Raw genomic sequence first — 21213 nt, 5'->3', positions numbered from 1 at the left:
TCAGCCCGGTGCCTCTCGATCCGTGGTACTGACGGCTCCCGGGGCCAGTTCTTAATTAAGCCCCTTTGTGTGCGGATCCGGTCTCAGCCCGCGGAGGCACCAAAGAGAACAAAACAACAGGGCGCAGGAGACAAACAGAAGCCGTCGGCTGGGGTTGGAGGCTGGAAGGCGCTGCCGCCTCCCCCCGGGAGGGAGGGCGGATGGCGGACACGGAGCAGGTGGAGCGAGATGGCCGAGCGGCCCTGACTGACGGGCGTGGAGCCTGGAGGACGCAGGCTGCCCGGCGGCCGCGGGACCCGCTGCTTCGGGGGGGGGGGGGGGAGACAGAGCTTGGCGACGCCTTGGCCTCGATGGAGACAGGTTCACCCAAGGAACCCGGCTCAAGTTTGGGGAAAGATTTAGTTCGAGGGGACTGTTGAAAAGAAGGGTGGGGGCTGCGCAGCACCGCCCAGACTTCTTGCAGGGAGTCAGGAGAGGGTGTTCGATGGAGGCAGGGGGCGCAGGACGTGCTCGGGGAGGTGGCACGGGAGTGGCCCCCCGAGTTCTGGCCGCTGCCCCGACCTCCTGTGTAGATTTCTTGGCGATTCACCAGATCCGTGCGTGTGTTTCCACCCCAGAAAAAACCAGAGCTGGAAAGCATTGTTCCTGCGTGTCCCTCCAGCCCCAACGTAACAAGACTGCAGGTTATCAAAAGCTAACAGACCTGGCGCCTGGAACAGACGGAGACTTGGCGGTTCCCCTCAAGGGCGTCACGTGAGCAACCGTGAGGCCGGACGCTCGGCAGCTGGAAAGGACACTTCCGCCACCTGGTGACAAGACGGTGCCAGTGGCGTTGCGAAGGGCCAAAGCCAAGGCTCCTTTTCGCGGAGGGCGGTTTTAGCGCCAGCCTCCGGCCGCTTGTTTCTGGGTTTGAGGTTTTCAGAGTAACGAAGTCCTGGGGTCATAAGGTGTGAGCTTAAGCCAGAGGCCCGACGGGCACAAAGACCTTGCTCTTTTCGACTGAGAACCGGTCTTTGAGTTCTGCAGTTTGCCACGTCGGCGGATGCTGGGAAGCGTTTGTTCGTACCAGTTTCTGGGTCTCTTTGGGGCAGGTCGTCGGCCCAAGAGGGACCTCCGAGGCCCCTCTTTGTCTCGATGGTGTCCCTCCATCCTCCCCAGCTGACTTAACCATATTCCAGTCTGATCTTTCCCTGCCCCTCCCACCAAAAGCGACAGCCCTTGCCTTTAAAATACGTAACAGGCACCCAGCTCCCAGCTCAGCTGGCACCGACCGTTCCCTGCCATTCTGCTAGTTTTTTTTCCATGCATTTATGTCTCAATGTCCCCGACCTCTGGGGAGCTCAGAGGTCAGTGACTTGGGTGTTTCCTTGCATCTGTCCTTGAGAATACGGGATCCCGTGAGGCAGTGAGCCTCTGGCATTGCTCCCTGGAGGATGGAGGGCTTGGTGATGCAGCCAGGGAAAGCCGGCTCCTGGCATCACTGTCCCAGGACCCGGGCGTGTGTCACCCCGAGTCCGCAAGACGGACGTGCCCGCATCCTGCACCATCCATGTTTGCATTTGAAGCTTGTGGATTGAATGCTTGAGAGAGTCAGAACCCTCGGCGACTCCGTATAAAGTTCAACCATTTATAGGAAACATTGACAAAACACAGTGGAGCAGTTAGAAAAGCTGTAATTAATGGGCTGTGGGTGGCGTGACGTCCGCCCCCAGGGGCAGGATTTGATTGCTCCAGAATCTTGAAGTTTTGCTTTTTTTTAATTTAAAAAAAATTGTTTTTAATTGACATATAGTCGGTTGCAATGTGTCCTTTCTGGTGCACAGCGTCATGTCTCAGTCGTATATATTCACATGTGTTCTTTTTCAGATTCTTTTTCATCGAGTAGCGTTCCCTGTGCTACACAGTATAAACTTGTGTGTCTATTTTATGCACCATAGTTAATATTTGCAAATCTTTATCTCAGACTGTGCGCTGAGAGACCCAGGGTCCACACACTTCATTACACAGCATCCTGCCCCTACTGTCAAGTCGCGGCTTTAAAGTGCATCTCATTCCAGGGCCGGTGTGTCCTCCTTCGGCGGATTAAACGTGCCATCCGCATCGTGAACCCTCGGAAGAGGACAATTTGTGTCTGATCCTTTTTCCTCCTGAGTGGGTGTGTGATCCCCGGGCAGCTCCTGCCGAGGCGGGGAGCAGCCCTTCCTGAAGCCAAGGTGCAGATTTTTCTCGTTCAGCGTTTTCCATCAGGCGCCCGGCACGTCGGCCTCAGCTCTTGTGTCTTTCCGAGCCTGTCTTTCCTGACTTGGTCAATGTTCATCCAGCCTTTTCAGTGTTTTGCACCAGCTCCGTCACTGGAACGATTCTGGGTGTGACAGAGGTGTGGCCCTGGCCCCCGAGTGGCACCGAAGCAGGTGTCAGCTGCCCGGCTGACCCGGAGCAGGGCTCTGGGTGGCAGGAGGACTCAAGGGGACCTGGGTCCTTGGGGATTCGAAGGAAATGGAATCAGGAAAGTGCAAGGGAGAGACGGGCCCGGAATTCGGTGTGTCTCTTCGTGTTCATGTTAATCTTCTCTTGTGTCCCTGCGGAATCCATCACTTTGGGGTTAGAAGGATAAACAGACCCTCCCCACGGATGGAAGGAATGGAGGAATGGAGAGAGGGGTTTGTCTGGGGCTGCGCAGGGGCTGCGCTGACGTCTGTTATCTCTGCTGGTCTTTCTACTCTGTGTGTGAATTAATCCTATCCGTGAAAGCACGACAAGGGCTGGAAACTGTTCTGGGGGTGTCACGCGTCCCCCGTGTCTGCTTGTGGGGAGGCCTCGGCGTCCAGCCCGCAGTCGCTTTGCAGCCACCAGGAGCCACTGCGTCCGGCGGCAGCGGGGTTTCAGGGCACCTTCTCCAGCAATCACAGTAAAAAAAAAAAAAAAAAAAAAAAAAAAAAAAAGTCCCAGACTGGGAATGTGATGGTGGTCGGTGCTCAGACAGCAGGACGCGGGTGACACAAGGCATCTCTGACCTCCCACCCAGCTCAGCTCACTGGCCTTTTCTGGCAGCAAAGATGAGGAAGGTGTGTTTGAAAGCAGGATTTGAGAAAAGCTGTGTTGACATTGCCAAGTGGGTGGGCATTCTGGTGGCTGGTGGGGGAGTCCCGCTGTGTAGGCAGGAGGGAGCTGGAGGAAATGTCTAGAAATCAGTTTCGTGTGTGTGTGTGCGCGCATGAATTTTCAGAGCAGCTTTTTTGGTCACAGCCCTAAACAAGAACAACCCAAACATCCCTAAACAAGAAAGTGGATAAAGGACCTGTGGTACATCCATTCAGTGGGACATTATCCAAGGGAAAGAAAGTACTGGTGTGTGTTCCCACATGGACGGATCTCAGAGCCATTGTGCTGAGCGCCAGAAATCAGACAAGAAAGGCATTGTATGTCGTGCAAAGGTCATTTCTGCCTTCCAGGGTGGAAGGACGTTTGGGACACAGACCAGGTGGGAGTCACGTTCAACCTGCTCTCTGCTACACTTCAATAAAAATTATATATATACCAAAAAAGAATGTGGTTGAAATACATGCCTCTATATTGTTGTGAGATTGGCTGTAGCTTCTAAGTCTGTGATGCAAAGCAGAGGAAGATTTTGTCCATGGCCACGCTCTACGGGTTTTTTAGTCTTTTTTTCCTCCTTTCCTTCCTTCCTTCCTTCCTCTTTCTTTCTTTCTTTCTTTCTTCCTTTCTTTTTCTTTCTTTCTTTCTTTCTTTCTTTCTTTCTTTCTTTCTTTCTTTCTTTCTTTCTTTCTTTCTTTCTTTCTTTCTTCCTTTCTTTTTCTTTCTTCCTTTCTTTCTTTCTTTCTTCCTTTCTTTCTTCCTTCCTTTCTTTCTTTCTTCCTTTTTCTTTCTTCCTTTCTTTCTTTCTTTCTTCCTTTCTTTCTTTCTTCCTTTCTTTCTTCCTTCCTTTCTTTCTCTTTCTTCCTTTCTTTCTTTCTTTCTTCCTTTCTTTTTCTTTCTTCCTTTCTTTCTTTCTTCCTTTCTTTTTTCTTCCTTTCTTTCTTTCTTCCTTCCTTTCTTTCTCTTTCTTTCTTCCTTTCTTTCTTCCTTCCTTCCTTCCTTCCTTCCTTCCTTCCTTCCTTCCTCTTTCTTTCTTTCTTTCTTTCTTTCTTTCTTTCTTTCTTTCTTTCTTTCTTTCTTTCTTTCTTTCTTTCTTTCTCTTTTCCTTCCTTCCTTCCTTCCTTTCTTTCTCTTTCTTTCTTTCTTTCTTTCTCTCTCTCTCTCCCCCTCCCTCCCTTTTTCCTTTCTTCCTCTCTAACTGTACTTGATTTGCAATATTATGTCAGCTTCTGGCACACAGCATAGTGATTCAGTTAAACATATATATATTCTTTTTTCATATTCTTTTCTATTATGGTTTATTACAGAATATTGAAAACACTTCCCTGTGCTGCACAGTGGGACCTTGCTGTTTATCTATTCTGCATACAGTAGTGTGTGTCTGCTAGTCCCAAACTCCTAATTTATCCTTCCTCAGCCCCCTTCCCCCCCTCCCGGTAACCATGATTTTGTTTTCTATGTCTGTGAATCTCTTTCTGTTTCATAAATAAGTTCACCTGTGTCATATTTTAAATTCCACATATAAGTGATACCACATGGTATCTGTCTTTCTCTTTCTGACATACTTCACTTAGAATGATGATCTCCAGGTCCATCCATGTTGCTGCAAATGGCATGATTTCATTCTTTTTCGTGGCTGCATAGTATTCCATTGTATAAATAGACCACCGCTTCTCTATCCAGTCCTCTGTCGATGGACATTTAGTGCATCCATGTCTTGGCTGTTGCGTAGATATATTTAGTCTTTTTCAGATGCTTTTCCATTATAGGCTGTTACCAGGTATTGAGTATAGTTCCCAGTGCTGTACAACAGGTCTTTGCAATTTGCCTATTTTATATAAAGTAGTACATATCCTTCATTATTTTTTAAGAGCGCACGTGTACGCGCACACACACACACACACACACACACACACACACCCTTGAGTCCTGACTCCCAGCCGGGCTGACCGTGGCCTGGCACCTGAGAAACATGCCTTTAAGTACAAGTCGAGCTTTTGCTCCGTGAAATAAGCAGGCCATCTGGTGGAGATTTCCGTTTCTCCCTTTTGCTGTGTGTAGGCAAAGGCTGCATTGCCGAGTGTCGCGTGTGTTCCTTAACCCTGTAAGTGCTGGTTGCATCCTGGGCCTGGTACCCAAAGCCAGCCCCTGTCCGGGAAGCTCGGTTTGACAACCCCCGTGTCCACCGCCCTTTAAAGCACGTATTTCCAGCTTCTGCTTCTGATCACTGGGTCTGCATGTGCTGTTTCTGCTTGGTCATGGGTCAACCCACATGAAAAGTCACTGCGTGGGTGGTTTCCAGGAAAAAGATCCATCCACATCGTGGTCCATAAGAGTTGTTTCTAGGAGGATTTCTTGGCAGGGTGCAGCCTTTCCAGGAACGGCCATCGTGCCATTGGAGTGATCCAAAATATAGAACTGGGGCCAGTGGCTGGAGGCAAGTTGGAGCCAGGATGCGGGAGGACCAGGTGACACTGCGTGATGGAAGGGACTGACCCACGCGAGGCCTTGGAGGGGAGTGGCACCACCGCGGACTTGGGAGCCGGAGCCCTGCCTCGGGTGAAGGGTCTGCCCACGGCCAGCTCCCTGATGCTTCCGAGTTCTGCTTTCCTCGTCCGTAAATAGGGCGGGTCGTGTTGGTAGGTGCAGTTTAGGGTCGCCTGGGAGTTAAGAGAGGTCCCGTTCAGACAGCTCCTGGCCGGGCCCCGGGCTCCCTCCTCACCCCCGCCCCTTCCTCTCCGGTCCTGCCGCTTCAACACGGAGATGCGGGGAGGGGGGTCACCTGCAGGATGCCTGCTGCTCGGGCAAGAATTCAATACGCTGCCTTGATTGTTGCACTTTGGAGAAACAAACTTGTCTTCAACAGAAAGCTCATTATGTGGACGAATTAAAAATTAGCTGCTCCATGGGGAGCAGAGAGGGAGACAGAGACCCGGGGGGCCACCTAGTGTTTACGCCGAGGGGACCCCCCTAAACCCCGGGGCTGGGTACGTCTGTATGTTGTGCGGTGAGGACGCTGACCCTGACTCTGACCGTGGCCTGTGTTTCAGGTGTCCCCGTGCGAGCGGTGCCGCTGTGAGGCCAGCGGGGAAGTGCTGTGCACGGTGTCCGCGTGTCCCCAGACGGAGTGTGTGGACCCCGTGTACGAGCCCGACCAGTGCTGTCCCATCTGCAAGAACGGTAGGTGTGCCCCCTCGCCGGCTTCCCGGGGACCCGGGCGTGCAGGGCCCCGGGACCTGCGCCGCGTCACTCACACGCATCTCTGACCGCGGGGCCCCGGGGGGGCCGGCGGGTGCGGGGCTGCAGGGATGCAGGCTGGCTCTCACTGGTCTCAGCACCCACCCCTGCCCCGGCTTTACAGACGTTGACATTCTTTGGGGAGAAATTCAATTTCCACTATCGAAGGGAGTCCCTTATTTTAATTTCACTTTGTTTGTTCTTGCAAAGCGGTTTCTCCGTTTCCGAGACAAAAATCAAACACGCTGGCTGGGCTCATTAATGTTTCATTACTAAGCAGGTGACACTTGGAACACGGCGGAATATTTTCCGTAAGCAGCTTGGGCGGGAAGAGAAGGTGGGAAGAGAGCCTGAGGTGGGTGGATCAAAAGCCGCGTCTGCACGATGCGAGCGAGGTGGCAGGGCGTCCCCGATCGTGCAGGGCAGCTGTTCCCTCCTCCCGAATGGCGAGGACGACGTGGTTCGCGGAGTAGGGGGCCCATCGGGGCATCACCTTAAGGGTGCATTGACAAGAGTGTGTTCCCGGGGCGGATGGGGTTAAGGACTGGGGCTCCAGGAAGGAGCCGGTTTGATAGAGCATCTGAGTGCAGCTTGGAAGGGACATGACCGCGTCTTCAAGTCCACGAACGTGTCCCCTGGGGACTGGGATGGGACTGTCTCTGCGTGGCCCCCATGCATGGTGCTGGGACGCAGGCGGGGACGGAGCATCTCAGAGAGACGGAGCGAGCCCCCGGCCTGGGCGTCTCAGAGAGGCAGCCGGCCAGCCTGCGAGGTGGGTGGCTGAAATCAGTGTGGAGCCGGACGGCTACCGTCCTCTGAACGTAGGTGGACAGTGTCCGGAGATGCTCCAGAGGGCACTGCCTGCGGGGCTGTCTGCTCTTCTGTGCACATTAGTTATGAAGACGGGGGACCATCCCTCAAGGCTAAGAGCAGGGAGCCCATTGAGCGTGGACAAATTCTTTAAAAAATAAATGGACAGCTCTAGCCGTGGGTGGGGGGAAGTGGACTCGGTTAGGGCACCGGGATGGCGAGGTCCAGACAGCAGGTGGCGGGCGGCCCAGCCCCTCAGTGGCTGGAGGGCGTTCAGCGATGGCCCGAGTACCAGTCGCCCCGACGTCTGGCACCTTCAGTGTCCAACGTGCTGTGTGCTCCCCTTGTCCCTTCCGCTCAGAGACAAAGCTCTGGCGTTGGTCAGGGGGCTCCCCTTGGGATGTTTGCAAAACCTGGGGAGATGCGATGTCCAACCCTGAGGATTTTTTCGATTCTCTGAAGCCTTCTGGACGTTTCAAAGCTACAGACAAGTTGCAAAATTGCACAATGAACGGTTGTACGCCGTTCGCTGTATCGGCCTGTCGCTAACATTTTGGCACATTTGCTCTGTCTGTCTTGATCTCTGTCTTCGTCCCTGTCTGTATATAATCCAGCACCGTCCATTCATTTACTCTTTTGTCCTTTCCTGTCACACACACGCAGGATACACACCTGCTGAGGGACGTTCAAGAATTTTTTTGTGTGTGTGATTCTTTTCTTCCTTAGGATTTAGCCCACTTTAGAAATTCTTTGAATTAATTCTTTGCCGTGTGTGGCTAGGTTAAAAATTTTGATAAAATCGTAAAGCCATTCTTTTTTTGTTGTTTGTACTCAGGTTTTACATGAAGACATCACTTTATTTTTTTGAATAAGCAAAAAGCGTTCAAAAATAAAATCTGTACGAATGAGGTACAGAGAGGCGTGGAGGGTGTATGTTTCTTAAAACTAGATTAAGAAGGGTCACAGGTTACAAAAGGATTTGGATGAAAAGGTTTGATCCAGTTAAGTCAAAACATCCCAGGAAGACACTTAAAAATAAATTTAAATGTGTCGAATCACAAAAGTCGTCTTAAGGTTTGTGGTAACATATTCACTGGATATAATGTGGCTTTCGTCCAGCTCTAGTTCTGGGGTATTCCCACTGTGAGCGGGCAAATGGTGTTTGGACGTCTTGGTAAAAAAAAAAAAAAAAAAATTGGCTTGAAAAATGAGAACAGTTTCCATGAGAAACAAACATTCTGTAATAATTGGTTGGGATCAGTGAATAATTTATGGTCGTCCTTCTCTGCCGCTGCCCACGGAAGGCAAGGTTTTCGTAAGAAAAAAGAGTCCACGTCTGATGGAGCACAGGTCACAGGGCATAAAAAGTGATGCCTTATGTAAAATTAAACGTTTTTTATTTCGGATTTTTTAAATAGACTTTATTCTTTTAGAGCAGTTTCAGGTTCACAGCAGAGCTGAGCAGAAAGTACAGAGAGGTCACACGGAGCCCTCCCCACCCCCCCCGACCCTCAACATCCCTCATCGGTGTGGCATCTTTGGTGCCATCGATGAACCAACGTGGACACGTTATTATCAACCAACGTCCACAGTTTACATGAGGGCTCACTCTTGATGGTGCACATTCTGTGGGCTTTGCCAGGTGCATGATGACATGTGGCCACCACTACGGCGTCACACAGACTAATTTCATCGCCCTAAAAATCCCTTGTGCTCTGTCTGCTCCTCCCTCCCTCCCTCCCTCTCCCCAAACCGCTGGAAACCACGATCTTTTCATTGCTTTTGCAGCCGTGCCTTTTCCAGAGTGTCACTTGGCTGGGATTGTACAGTTTGCAGCCTTCTCAGGCTGGCTTCTTCCGTTCAGCAATACGTCTTTTAAGCTCCTTCCGTGGACATGGAGGCCTTAGCCCTTGACCCCAGGAGGTCGGCTTCGGTTCATCATATTGTTAACGTTTTGACCTGTGGCACCGTTAGGACGGAAAGTCGCAGTTCAGCAGCAGGCTGCGCGAGTCATCTGCATCCGAGGAACAAGAGTTTGAAGCCAGGAATGCCTGGGCTGTAAACAAATAATAATAAATAGACCATCGCTCGCCACAGATGAGTTACTGTGTATTCACTGTGGGCTTGTATACAGCCATCTCCCCAGGCTTTGCTTTGATAAAAATGGATGTTTGTGGGGGGACTGGTTTGGGTTTTTTTTCCCTAATGATACAAAGAGTACTGTATCAACACAGAGGACTTCAGGTTTATCTCTGGTGCCGGGTGCCCTTCGTCTTGGTTGCGCCCGTGAGCATCAGACACGGGAAGCCTCGCTCTGCATGCGGGCGCACTGTCTGCCTTTTTGTGCTCAGAGGAAGGAAACTGACCGCCGTAGGACCTTGATGCCGGGGTCCAGTGCTGGTTCTCCAAGGTGGGTGGAGCAGCACACCCCGGGGGGACGATGGACCCCCAAAAGCACAAAGGCCCTGGGTGTAAAGACGGTGTGTCTCCCTCAGATAGTCTGCGCCACCGGACGCTGGTTATTTGCAGCTTTCTGTCCACAAGGAAATGAATAGGGCTGTTTTGGGGAGGAAAATGGAAACGTTCATGAAGCTTTTAAGCCAAATAATGAGACTTCAGATGATCAGAAGCGTTTTCATGGGGGACGTGTGAGCGGCACTGAGAGTTAGACAGAGTTCTGTGTTTCCCCTTGCGGCTTTCAGGCAGCAGGCTGAGGTCATAAGCAAACCCCATGCAGGGAGTTGGACAGGAAGGAATGGGTTGTGTGTGTGTGTGTCAGATTCACATCAAGACCCGCTCACAAGGAAAGCCTGCTCCCGTGTGGCCTCCACGTTGAATTTTTCCAAAATTCTTACTGCAGAAATGACACCGATCTCATGCAAACACTTTTCAACAGATGGTGCCGGGGCCATTTGGGAGATAGAGATCCTTATGGAAAAAGAAAAATAAACAGAAAAAAAAGCTTAGATCTTTACTTAGATCAGCCCCATCTACAAGCATTAACTCAAAATAAATCATAGACCTAAATGTAAGAGTTTAAATGATACTTTTGTATAAAAATTTTGTATAAATTTTGTATAAAAAATAGAGCATTTCCATGATCTTGGGGTGAGCAAAGAGTACTTAGATTCAACACCGAAATCACAGCTCCTCAAAGGAAAAAAAAAAAAAAAAAAAAAGAAAAGCCGATAAACTGGATGGCGTAGACATTTAAAAGTGTCACGTTTCAAAACACATCATTATGAAAATGAGAATGCAAGCGACCGGCGGTGAGAAAATGTTTACAAATGATGCACCGGAGAAGAATTCCGGCGTGCAGTGTTTATAAACAACGCGTGCAACTCAGTAAGGAGGTAAACAACCCGAAACAAAATGGGCAAACATTTCCGCAGAGAAGGTAAACGGATGGTAAATAAACCCAGAATCATATGCGCAGCGTCCTTGGTCCTCAGGGAGATAAAAATCGGAGACACGGTCAGGTAACCAGTCCACCCGCACTGGCTCAGTTCTAATAAAAAAGAGAGCGTAGCAGGTGTTGGCAAAGATGCGGAGAAGCTGGGACCCCAGAGGATTGCTGATGGGACGGTCAGATGGTCCACATGCTCTGGAAAGCGGTGGGGAATTTTCTTAAAAAGCGAAACAAGAACTTCCCGTCTGCCCCAGCCATTCCATCCTGGAATTCAGTCCCAGAAGACGGAGAATGTACGTCCACAGCATGACGTCTATGTGAATATTCATAGCAGGATTCTCCTTAGACAAATAATCTGAATGGCCGTCAGTTGGAGAACAAATAAACGTGCGGTTAATACCCATTCGGTGGGCTATTATTCACCAATAAAAAGAAATATATGTGCCAACGGGGTTGAATCTTAAAAACATTATCCTGAATGGAAGAAGGTAATTTCAAAGACCAAATAGTGTGTGATCCTGTGTGTTTGCAAAGTCTAAAGAAGGCACGTTTACGTAGGTGGCCGAGAGCTGGAATCGGAGGATGGATTAACTGCACCGCGCACACACACACACACACACACCCCCGCAGGTGCCCGTGGCTTTTTGCAGACTTCCTGTGCTCGGGGCCCCTGGGTGCGGCACGGAAATACAGCTCCGCCCACAACTCTTCTTCCACCCACGTAGGTCCCTCTCTGCTTCCATCATGTGCTACACTTCCCCAGGTCATTCTAGACTCTTCCTCGTGAGGACCCGATTTCCCGGGACCTGGGGCGGCAGATGCAGGGAGCACGAGCGTCGCCAGGGGTCTCCAGACCTCCTGCAAGTCTTGTGGTCTTCTGGGACCCCAGACTCTAGGACACAGGGTTCACCCCGCCACACCTCCAGGGCCTGTGAGCACTCAGACTTCCTGGGCCCCCCTTCGGCCACCCCGACTCCCTGATCCAGTAGGTCTGGCCTGGGGCCTGGGAATCTGCACGTTTAATGTGTGCCTCGGCGTTTCTGGGGCTGCTGGCCTGGGGACCACCCTTGGACATCCACGCCTTTGAGGCCCTTGTTTTCTCCCTCTTTGATTATTTCCTCCCTGTCGAGTTTAACAGGAGAAGCACCCAGCGGAGATCTTTTTGAGAGCTGGATGCATTTTTCAAAAGCATGATTCCGTATTTGTTGTTTTTCTAGAGATTTTGGAGCTTCTAGAACCATGCAACGTGTAGTAATATTTTTAAAATGGAACTCTTAGGGCAGAGAGAGAATAATTGTTGAAAGGCCAGCAAGGAGGAGTTACTGCAGATAGATGCCTGCCTTCATCCTGTGTTTTGTAATAGCTTGTTTTTAAAGACGGGCGGAGTTGAATTGACCGTAAGCTTTCTGGCAGCCAGAGCCAAAAAAAAAAGAAACTTAGTAACTATTACCTACAGAGACAAACGCACCAGAGGAAATGACTTCCTCGTGAACCATTTTCCTAAAAAAAAACCACATAAATAAATGTATTTTTTAGTGTAAAAGCTCTATCCATCTTCTTCTTGGCTTTTTCCGACCTGAACCAAAGTGCTAGTGTATTTCTTCTCCGTGTGTCTGCTGGGTCCCTGTGCTTTGGTTTTGTGGCAACAGGATTCAGGTGGCACTCTGTTAGTCCTGATGGAGCCCCGCGAGCATCAGGTTCCTGCTTCGGAGAAGCGCTCGGATCCCCCGCAACGCACCCCATCACGTCCTCAGCTAGCATCCACGCTGGGCTCGCGGTGGCCCCTGCCAGGCTGGGATGGCCCGTGTCCTCAGGAGAGAACTCAGGTAGCTCTCAGAGCTCCTCTCTGCCAAGCTGGACAAACAGAAGGGGTGGGTAGGTTTTGATCTCTTGAGTTCAGGAACTTAATTTTATTCTCATCTCCTCCTGAGGGCTCTGCGTGAGCGGCTCCTCTTTGTAAATTTGGGGGTCGCTTAAAATGAACTTGTGTCCGCAAACACTGTGGCAAGAGTCTGAACTCTTCAGGTCAGTAGGGCAAGTTAGGTGCAGACTGACCCCCATGATCACGATGAAGCCCTTCTCGGAGTTCAGCACATTTGCTAAACTTCCAGGTGGAAAAAAAAGTGTCTTTTCCAGTGGCTTTATCTGGATGTTTCCTACAGCCCTGGACTTCAGACAGAGCTGGGACTCAGGTCGCAGACTGGCCTCTGCCAGGCGTGGCCACGTCCACCGTCCACCGTGACCTTGGACCTTCCCCAGGACCAGGCCTGGGGTCCCTTCTTTGTAAAGACGTGCGCTCTCATGCCCTCACCTGGAGAACTTTCTCTGTCCTGTTTCCTAAAGCAGGTTAATTTAATTTTATTATTTTTTATTGCAGGGTGGTTGATTGGCAATGTTAGTTGCAGGCATGCAGCAAAGTGACTCAGTTACACACAGACATGCATGTATTTTTTTTTCTGTTCAGATTCTTTTCTTCATAGGTTGTCCCAAGAACTTGAATGTAGCTCCCTGTGCTTTGCAGCAGGTCCTTAATGTTTACCTCCTTTATGCACAGTAGTGTGTGTCTGCTCGCCCCACACTGTCTTCTGATGGAAGGGTCGAGCAGACACTGCAATTAAAGATGCTCTTTTGTTGAACATTTGGTGCTTTTGTTTAATGTCTGGGGGTTTTCTTTAGATTTTTGTCGAGGAGTCTGGGTGCGTGCGTGCGTGTGCGTATATGTTACTTTTATAAAACACGCAGACCCTTATATATATTTCACTGTGGACCCAAAGATGACTCAGGATGCGGTGCCTGCCCTTAATGAGCTCACCATCTGGAGGGGACGCGGTTCTGGAAATAAGCTGTCTGCTGTTTGACTTGAATTACGATGAAGGTGGCGAGGGAGGGAGGGAGGCGGGAAGCCTGAGGACCAGCTCAGAAAACATCCCATGTACGCGGCCTCTGTTTGCTGCTGAATTATTTCATTAGGATGGAATCCCAGGAGTGAGGTAATTAGGTCAAAGGCTTGGAACGTTTTTTCTCTGATTCTGATATGGATCGCCCTGTGGTTTTCCAGAAGGTTACGCGCAGTTTGAAACCTCTGGCTTCAGGATAACCTTAACCTTTTCTTAATTTAATTTGTAGAAAATGACGCCCACTGTTTGAATATTCATGTAACCTTTAAAATAGTTGGATGACTTCTTTTTTCCTGCAATGCATTATACTTCTCTGCTTTCTTAATAACTTTAAAGAGAACTTAAGTGGTTTTTTTTTAATTGTAACACTCAGAATGTGCTTTTTTTTTTTGGCTTTTATGTTTTTATTGAAGTAGAGTTGATTAAATGGTTCTTGATGGTTGAAAGTCATTGACATGAAAACCACGTGAATTACCAGACAGCCCCAAATAGAGTGAGGTCTTCAGATTAACAGTTGGACCGAGGAGCCTGGGTCCTTTCTGAAATGGACACAGTGACTCTAGCCACAGCTACGACGTCCTGTGACAATTAAGTAACGCAGCGGGTTCAGAGGAGTTTCATTAATTCGACTCGCAGACGTTGACTGATCCGTGTCCATCCATGGGAGATGAAATGGCAAAGAGGGAACAGGTCGTGCGAGGGGAAGGGGCGATTTCCCCAGAGGGCGAGGATGCTGAAGGGGAGCGGGGAGGGCTGCGGTCGGGGTGGGGGGTGAAGGCACCCCGTCTGCAGGCTGGGATGGTCCCACCAGCTGGGGCCTGGTGGCGGGGACAGAAGGATGGGCACAGACTGGCCATGAACCACCTTCACAACACGTTAGGGGTCAGATTTAATCCCGAGGCAACGAGGCGCCAGAGATGGAACATTAAGATGGAAGCGGTCGCCCTGATGGTGGGACTCAGAGTCCTCGGAAGAGCAGGCTTTAGGCTCTATTGGAAGATGCCCTTCGTTCAGCATTCTGCACGGTGAAGTCAGACTGCACTCCTTGAAGAAGTGGTGTGGGACACCGCGGCTCTGGAGCGAGGCAGGTGCAACCTCGCGGCTGAATCCCTGGCCCCTTGTGGCATCTGCTCATCTTCTGCAGAGTCTCCCCCTGCAAGTGGGCGATCTTCCCCCGGGGACGGAGTGGCTGGAGGTGGGGAGGGTGTAGCTCAGTGGTACGGCGTGTGCTTAGCATGCACGAGGTCCTGGGTTCCATCCCTAATACCTCCATTAAAAAAATTAGAATAAATAAACCTAAGTACATCCTCCCAAAAAAAAAGCAAGCAAAAGGAAAAAAAAAAGTGCCACCCAGCACCACATTTTCTTTCAAAGGGCCCCTAAATTTGTCACCACGGTGGGTCCCCAGCCTCAGCCAGGAGGAGGGCCCAGAGCAGCAGAAGAGGTCAGGATTCCCGGAGTATTTCACAGGCAAGGCGCTCTGTGCTCTGGAAGGCTGATTACCCATCCACACTGCTTGGTTATCATTCGTCGGTTAAAACCTGCCTGGTCATTGACACAGCGGTCTCAGGAATGTCCAGCCCATGTCCCCAGCGGAAGGGAAGTCAGTTGTCCCCACATATGATAAAGCAAGCAGTTCATCCGAGGCAGATGGCATCTTTGCCAAATCCACAGCACAGTGGTGATCAGTGGCACCACTACCAGAGGTAGCTTGAACCACCTCAAAACCCTTAGGGGGGATGCAGACGGGGAGGAGTGCGCTGTCGGGGTGGACGGTGTGAAGACGGGTGCTTCCCGTGGACAGTCTGTCCAGCCTGTCCCCAAGCCAGCAGGGGCGGCCACGGGACATGAAGTGCCCGCTTTGTGGATCAGACGACGCACTGTGCTCCTACGCCAACAGCAAAACCCCAGACCCTTTCCTTGTCCTTCAGGAAGATAAACTTCAGGTATAAAAAAGAGCCCGTGACCCCAGGAGGTGTCTGTAAAGCACCGGTTCTGAAAACTGCCTCTCATCTCTCCTAAACCAGATGGCGTCACGTAAGGGCAGTTACAGTCGGGGGATCTTGACAGCTGGGACCTGAATTTATCTTCAATCACCCGTTCGCCGAGGGTCTATGAGAAACCACGTCAGCCAGGAATGAGGAAAGCATTACTTAAACCGGGGGAAAAAGCATCTCCAATTAATTGGGCGCACTTCCCTCTTTTAGAAAAGAAGAATTGTGGGTCTCTGAAAAGAGGGTCCCTGGTTAACCTGCGTTGGGACCTGGTGCTCAGTGTAGTCGTTGGACCCACTCACCGAGGAGGTGAGGTCGCCGTGGGTACAAAGGTTCCCTTTAGACTCCGCCCCCTGAGAGCATCCGATGCAGGTGCGCCTGCATCCAGGTCAGCTCAGAAGGTGGATGGAGGCAGGGAGGGTGTAGCTCAGTGGTGGAGTGCCCGCCTAACGTGCACGAGGTCCTGGGTTCCATCCCCTGTACCTCCACTAAAAAAAAAAAAATTTTTTTTCATTAAAAAAAAAAAAGTGGGTGGACACTGAAAGATGGGGGTGCAATACAAGATGGACTTTTCTGACTTTAAAGCTATTTCTTGGAAGCCTTCAGAGTCTGGGCAGCTCGATTCAGAGAGAAACACTTTCCAAACTGGACCGGAGGACTGGAGGAGCCCGTCAGGGTTAAACGTCTGTTGGTCTTTGCCACTGACGCCGGCGAGTCTCGGGCATCCTTCCTCAGCCGTCCCCTTTGGCTGCACCGAGAGGACCGCCTCCCTTTCCTTGGTTAATTCAGACGTTCTCTCGTGTTTGCCCCCCTTAGGGGTATCAGGAAGTCATTCTGTAAACGAACAAGACAAACACTTAAAACAAGAGGAACAGTTATTCTCTGAAGACCCGCCCCGCCACCCCTTCCCCTGTGGGGCTTGGAGAGATGCGTGAAGTGCGGGAAGCGGGGCCTGGGGGAGGCTGGGCTGCTGGCTCCGCTCCACCCGCTGCTACGGCCACATCTGGACATCACTTCGCTCATCTGGAAGAGGCAACAGATAAAATAGAATGCACATGAGCTTGCCTTTAATAATTAAACCATATATATTATTTAAAGGACGGAATATGCTTTGGCAAGTCGAATACACGTGATTAATATTGACAAAAAGTATCACACACGTGTCCCCCCCAAACCCTGAAAGTTGTTTATCTCGTACTATTTGGATTTTTAAAGGCCTCTGGCGGCCGCTTGGAGAGGCCCAGCGCGCACCCAGCCTCCCAGCCGGCCCGCAGGGCCCCGGCCCCCCTGCAGCCAGCCTTCGGGGCCGAACCCACCCGGAGACGGGGCCACATCCCGGGTCACTGCCTCCGCTGGGAAAGCATCAAAACCTTCCTGGAACAAACAAAACCCCACCTGCTTTGAAGGGTCAGTGCCGAGGCCTGCGTCCTGCTTTCTGCGTGCTTTGCACCGTCACAGAAAACGCGGCAGGTGTCCGGCCTCGGCCTCGGCCGCCGTGACCTGCTCTCTTCCTGGGCGGCAGTGGATGTCCCCAAGGCCAGGGCACACGACTTGCCCCTGTCGCCCTCTCCACCCCCCGTTCTCCCCTCCTCGCCTGTGCCTGCGGGCGGCTGTTTACATTCAACTGTCAACTAACGTCCCTTTGCCTGTTTCCAAGGTCTGTCCCTTCTAAATAAGACCAAGCGTCCTGCCCTTACTTTGAGAGAAGGACGGTATCAAGCCCCCTGAGACCCAGGAAGGCAGTCCAGTCTTTCCAGCTGTTGCAGACACCTTCCTGGCCCCCCACCCCACCGCCCCCCCCACGCTCTGACCTGCCACGAGTGGCGGGAACATCTCCCGCCCGAGGGCTGCGGGCCCCAGGCTCCTGGAACCTTGCTCACCGAGACAGCCCGCTGTTCATTATGTAAAATACAGCATCAGAATAATAAAGAAACGGAGCCGGCTCCCTCCGGGGCCCAGGAGGAAAGAAAAGCCTCGAGGACGGGCTCATTCATGAAGATTTTATGAGCAGAGGGCAGAAGAAAAGGATATTTGTTCGAAAGCTATTTTGGTCCGATCCAGCCTTTAGAGGAACTTTGTAGAGGATGTAAATTTGGTTTTTAAAGTAATAATAATAATAATGAAATCCAGTGCCTGCAAGATGGTCTTTCCCCTCCTGGTAACAGCCTTCGCTCATAACATTTTGCCCACAAAATCCGATCAAACGGACCCAAATTTGTCTTGTGTTCTGGAGGCGCGTGCAGGGGATACAGAGGAACGCTTACCTGAATGTCTCCCATGATTTCATCTCAGGCTGCCTCTCCAGGGCCTCACAAAGTGGGGGAAAAAATCCAAAATTTCAAAATCCTTTTTGAAAAAATCAGCAGGAAGATGCACTCGTCATCCCGCAAAGACGCAGCAGCGCTCTGGCAGGACGGGAGATCCCGGGGAGGTGAGGGGCGTGGACGGAGGTGAGCTGTCCCACGGCCTGAGCTGTGCGGCCCTCCATCTGAAGCGTGCTTTCCTGTTTAGCAAATAATCATTTCCTTTGCCATGAGCTCCAAAGGGGGAAAAAAAAAATTTCTTTTTAAAGGAATGAGATGAGGAAGGAGGTGAGCAATTAGCAAACGTTTAGTATCGATTTTCCGTGTCTCAAAGTTGTTGCAGGTGAACTTGTAATTGGCACAGACCTTGTCTAGTCGCGGACGGGGCTGAAGTGAACTCGGGGATCAGGTGCAAATAAATCGGAAAACGAACCTGCTTAAGAGCATCCATTGTTTCTAGGTCCCACGTTAGCAGTGACCAGCTGTCACCCCCCTCAACCGGGCATTCTCACTGAGAGCCTCTTACCCTAGATCAACCAAACTCATTTTCTTTTCTTTACTTTTCTTTTTTTAAGATCTTATAACAAATTATTTTATTGTTTGGGCTCATTTGCAATTGCAGGGTTTCTGTATTTGCACAGAAAGAGAGACAACCACTTAATATGTTGGCTCCCATCGTGGACGAACAACAGTAAAAACTTAAATACTGCGAGTTTCATATCAGTGTTTTTTTTTAACAATGTAACATTTTTTATTGATTTGTAATCATTTTACAATGCATATCAGGTTTTTTTTTTTGTATGCTTCAGATAGAGAATCAGTGTAGCTCAGTTTTTTTTTTGTTAAATAAATTCAATTCCCGGACTTGGAGCAAAGCTTTCGGAAATGAATGTCGTCAAAGGTAAAAACGTCTAGTGTGATTGCTCATTCTATTGGAGATGCAGGTTTTAAAAGTTCAGTGTCGAAAGTTAAATCATTTTTTGATTGCTGTGATGAACACATTGTTGGCAGAGCAGAGCGTCCTTATAGAAACATGACCTTCCTGTATCCCTTAGGGAACCAGCAGAGCAGCGATGCCATTGGGGTGGACTGTGATGACATTATTATTCTTAATTTGTTCCCACATTGGTTGCCTGGACCCACGCGGGGGTCTTAGGCCGGGCTGAGACCCCTTGTCTCGATCAGAGACATTCCATTTCTGATAGGATTTGCACAGCCAAGAACGAAATCGACGCTGAGGCTGGAACAGCACTGGAATAGAGATGGGGAAACCTCATTTGCAAATCAACTTCCTAACCCTGTTCAGGTGGAGACACCAAACATGCAGGAGGGCGGAGGCAAAGGAGGGGGAGCTGGTTAGAGAGGGAGGGACGTTCATGTGTTTTATGCGGATCTGGAACTGATGCAAATCTCCTTTCCAGTCCTTGTACGGGGGTTTTCCGGTGGTTGTCATGGCAACCGTCACCTGTCCTGGCGTCAGTGGGTGTGTCACTCAGCAGCTAACGCATCGCAGTGGGCGGACAGCGAGGCTCAAGGTCTCCTGGACATCATCCTGGGCCCGGCTGGTTCTGCCTGGTTCTTGGTTGGTTTTTTTTTTTTTTTTTCTCTCTGGCTCCTGAAGTTCAGACAAGAGCCACTGGTTTCTGTTCGAGGGAGGAGCAGGGGTGTGATTCTGGGGCAACAGCCTTGGCGACAGTTTGTGTCCAGACAAATTGATACCCCAGAAGTAAGTCGAGAAGGTGTAGTTGTCCAAATTTTAAAATATTTTCAGAATTTTGAGATACACACACACATATATAGTCTGAAAACTGAAAAACCAAACCATTGTTTACCTTCAGACGCATCTAGAGTGTATTTCCTTTTGAGAGAGAGTTCAAGGCAGAAGCTCACACTACCTGTGTTCTGCCTGTGAACGAAATTTCAAAACACTTCTGAACGTGCGCGCCGTTGACTGCCAAAGAATAACCCCTAACAATGTGCAGTTTGCATCTCTGAACTCTCAGTTCTTCGCTTTGTGTGCTATTAAAAATTGCCTTTACAGCTAATAACACGGCAACTATTGAAGTTACTCGAGAACCTTTACAAAAATGACCCAGTTCTTTTAAAAAAGAAAAAAAAAAAAGGTTAAACCCATCCCATAGAGATGTGCGGACTTTAAATTAAGAATTGCAGCCGCGTTGCTCAGGGAGCGAATTTAAATACCCAGAGCTCAGTGGACCATTGCAAACGTTTCTCACCCCGCCTTGTGTAATCAGACTTAATTAAATTTAGACATTCCTCGAATGATCGCTGAAAATTGTCTCCAACCTTTTGCGAAAACCGATCTTAAACGCAGGGGAAACCGGTACCGACAAATAAGCCCAGTTATGAAGTTGCCGGGCCAGGCAGGGGCACGGGCGTCCCCGGGACACGTGAAGGACTCTGGGGTCCCCTTTATTGGCGGAAAGTGAAGAATGGGCCTTCACTGGAAGATCCGCCTTGTAATCCCAAAGGCTGGATGGAGGAGTGACGTTCTGGACGCGGACCCAGAGCGCTTCATCGGAACGGGGTCGGGGGGCGTCTGTTTGGGGGAAATCACTGGCTTTGTGTGTCTTCTTTGATCAAAGCTGGAAAGCATCCATGAAAAAGCGAGCTTTATCCGCTGCATTCCACTTCATTTTACAAAGTTCTTGACGAGGCTGATAGAAGACACCGGACTATGAAGAGACGTCAACTTTAAAAAAGGGATGCGATTTGAAAGAAAGGAGAAAAAAAAAAAAAGTAAGTTTAATAGCGAAGTTAGGAGCCCCGATGCTTTCCAAAGGTCACAGACACGTACTGGAGATGGAAAACAAACTTCGCTTTACATTTTCAAGTGGCCAGGGGGGCAGAAATTTAAAAAATCTCATCTCTTACGTGCCCCCTGGTGTTAATAAGACAGATAAAACGTTTTGCTGAAGAGGACGGTGTTTCTTTCTTTTTTTGAGGCCCTGGAGGAATTGTCCCATTAGTTCTTATGATATAACATAATTTTTAAAAACATCTTTGACATCCTTACAGAAAATAGAACCATGAGGTTGGAAAGTTTGCTTTTAGCCTCCTGTGTGTGCGATGGGGTGGCGCCAAGCGGAGCTCGGAGGAAGGGATGTGAAGACAAGCCGGAGCTCTGCAGCCTGGATGAGGGGGTCTGGAAGGGTCTGGGGAACCCGAGTGGGGGTTCACAGCAGCGCTGGGGCGAGGACCGCTGCCCACATGGGGGAGCCTTGTGGTAGGAGCCGGGAGGCAGAGTCCGGGCTCTGCCTCTGGCCAGTGACACACAAAAGATGACTCGCTCTGCGACCCTTAGACATTTCCACCCAGGACTCCTGAGTGGTCGTATGTGCAGGACGTAGGCTGAGATCTACCTGTAACCTCTGCCTTAAACCTCGGCTGCATTTCCTAGGAGGACTGGCTGGACTTTCCAGGGGGTCTGGCTTCCTTGGCAGAGG

At 50.2% G+C, this 21213-nt stretch overlaps 1 protein-coding gene across 1 annotated transcript in view; it reads left to right on the top strand.

Annotated features, from left to right (window-relative positions):
• Positions 1 to 21213, top strand: part of VWC2 (von Willebrand factor C domain containing 2) — a 45800-nt gene that overhangs the window by 11679 nt on the left and 12908 nt on the right. Inside the window, exon 2 of the mRNA XM_011000061.3 lies at positions 6147 to 6276. Coding sequence (XP_010998363.3) covers positions 6147 to 6276 — 130 coding nt within the window. The remainder of the gene's footprint in view (positions 1 to 6146; positions 6277 to 21213) is intronic.

Source organism: Camelus dromedarius, chromosome 35 (genome assembly GCF_036321535.1).
Source record: "Camelus dromedarius isolate mCamDro1 chromosome 35, mCamDro1.pat, whole genome shotgun sequence".
Lineage (NCBI taxonomy): Eukaryota > Metazoa > Chordata > Mammalia > Artiodactyla > Camelidae > Camelus > Camelus dromedarius.
This window is presented reverse-complemented; position numbering and strand designations above follow the sequence as displayed.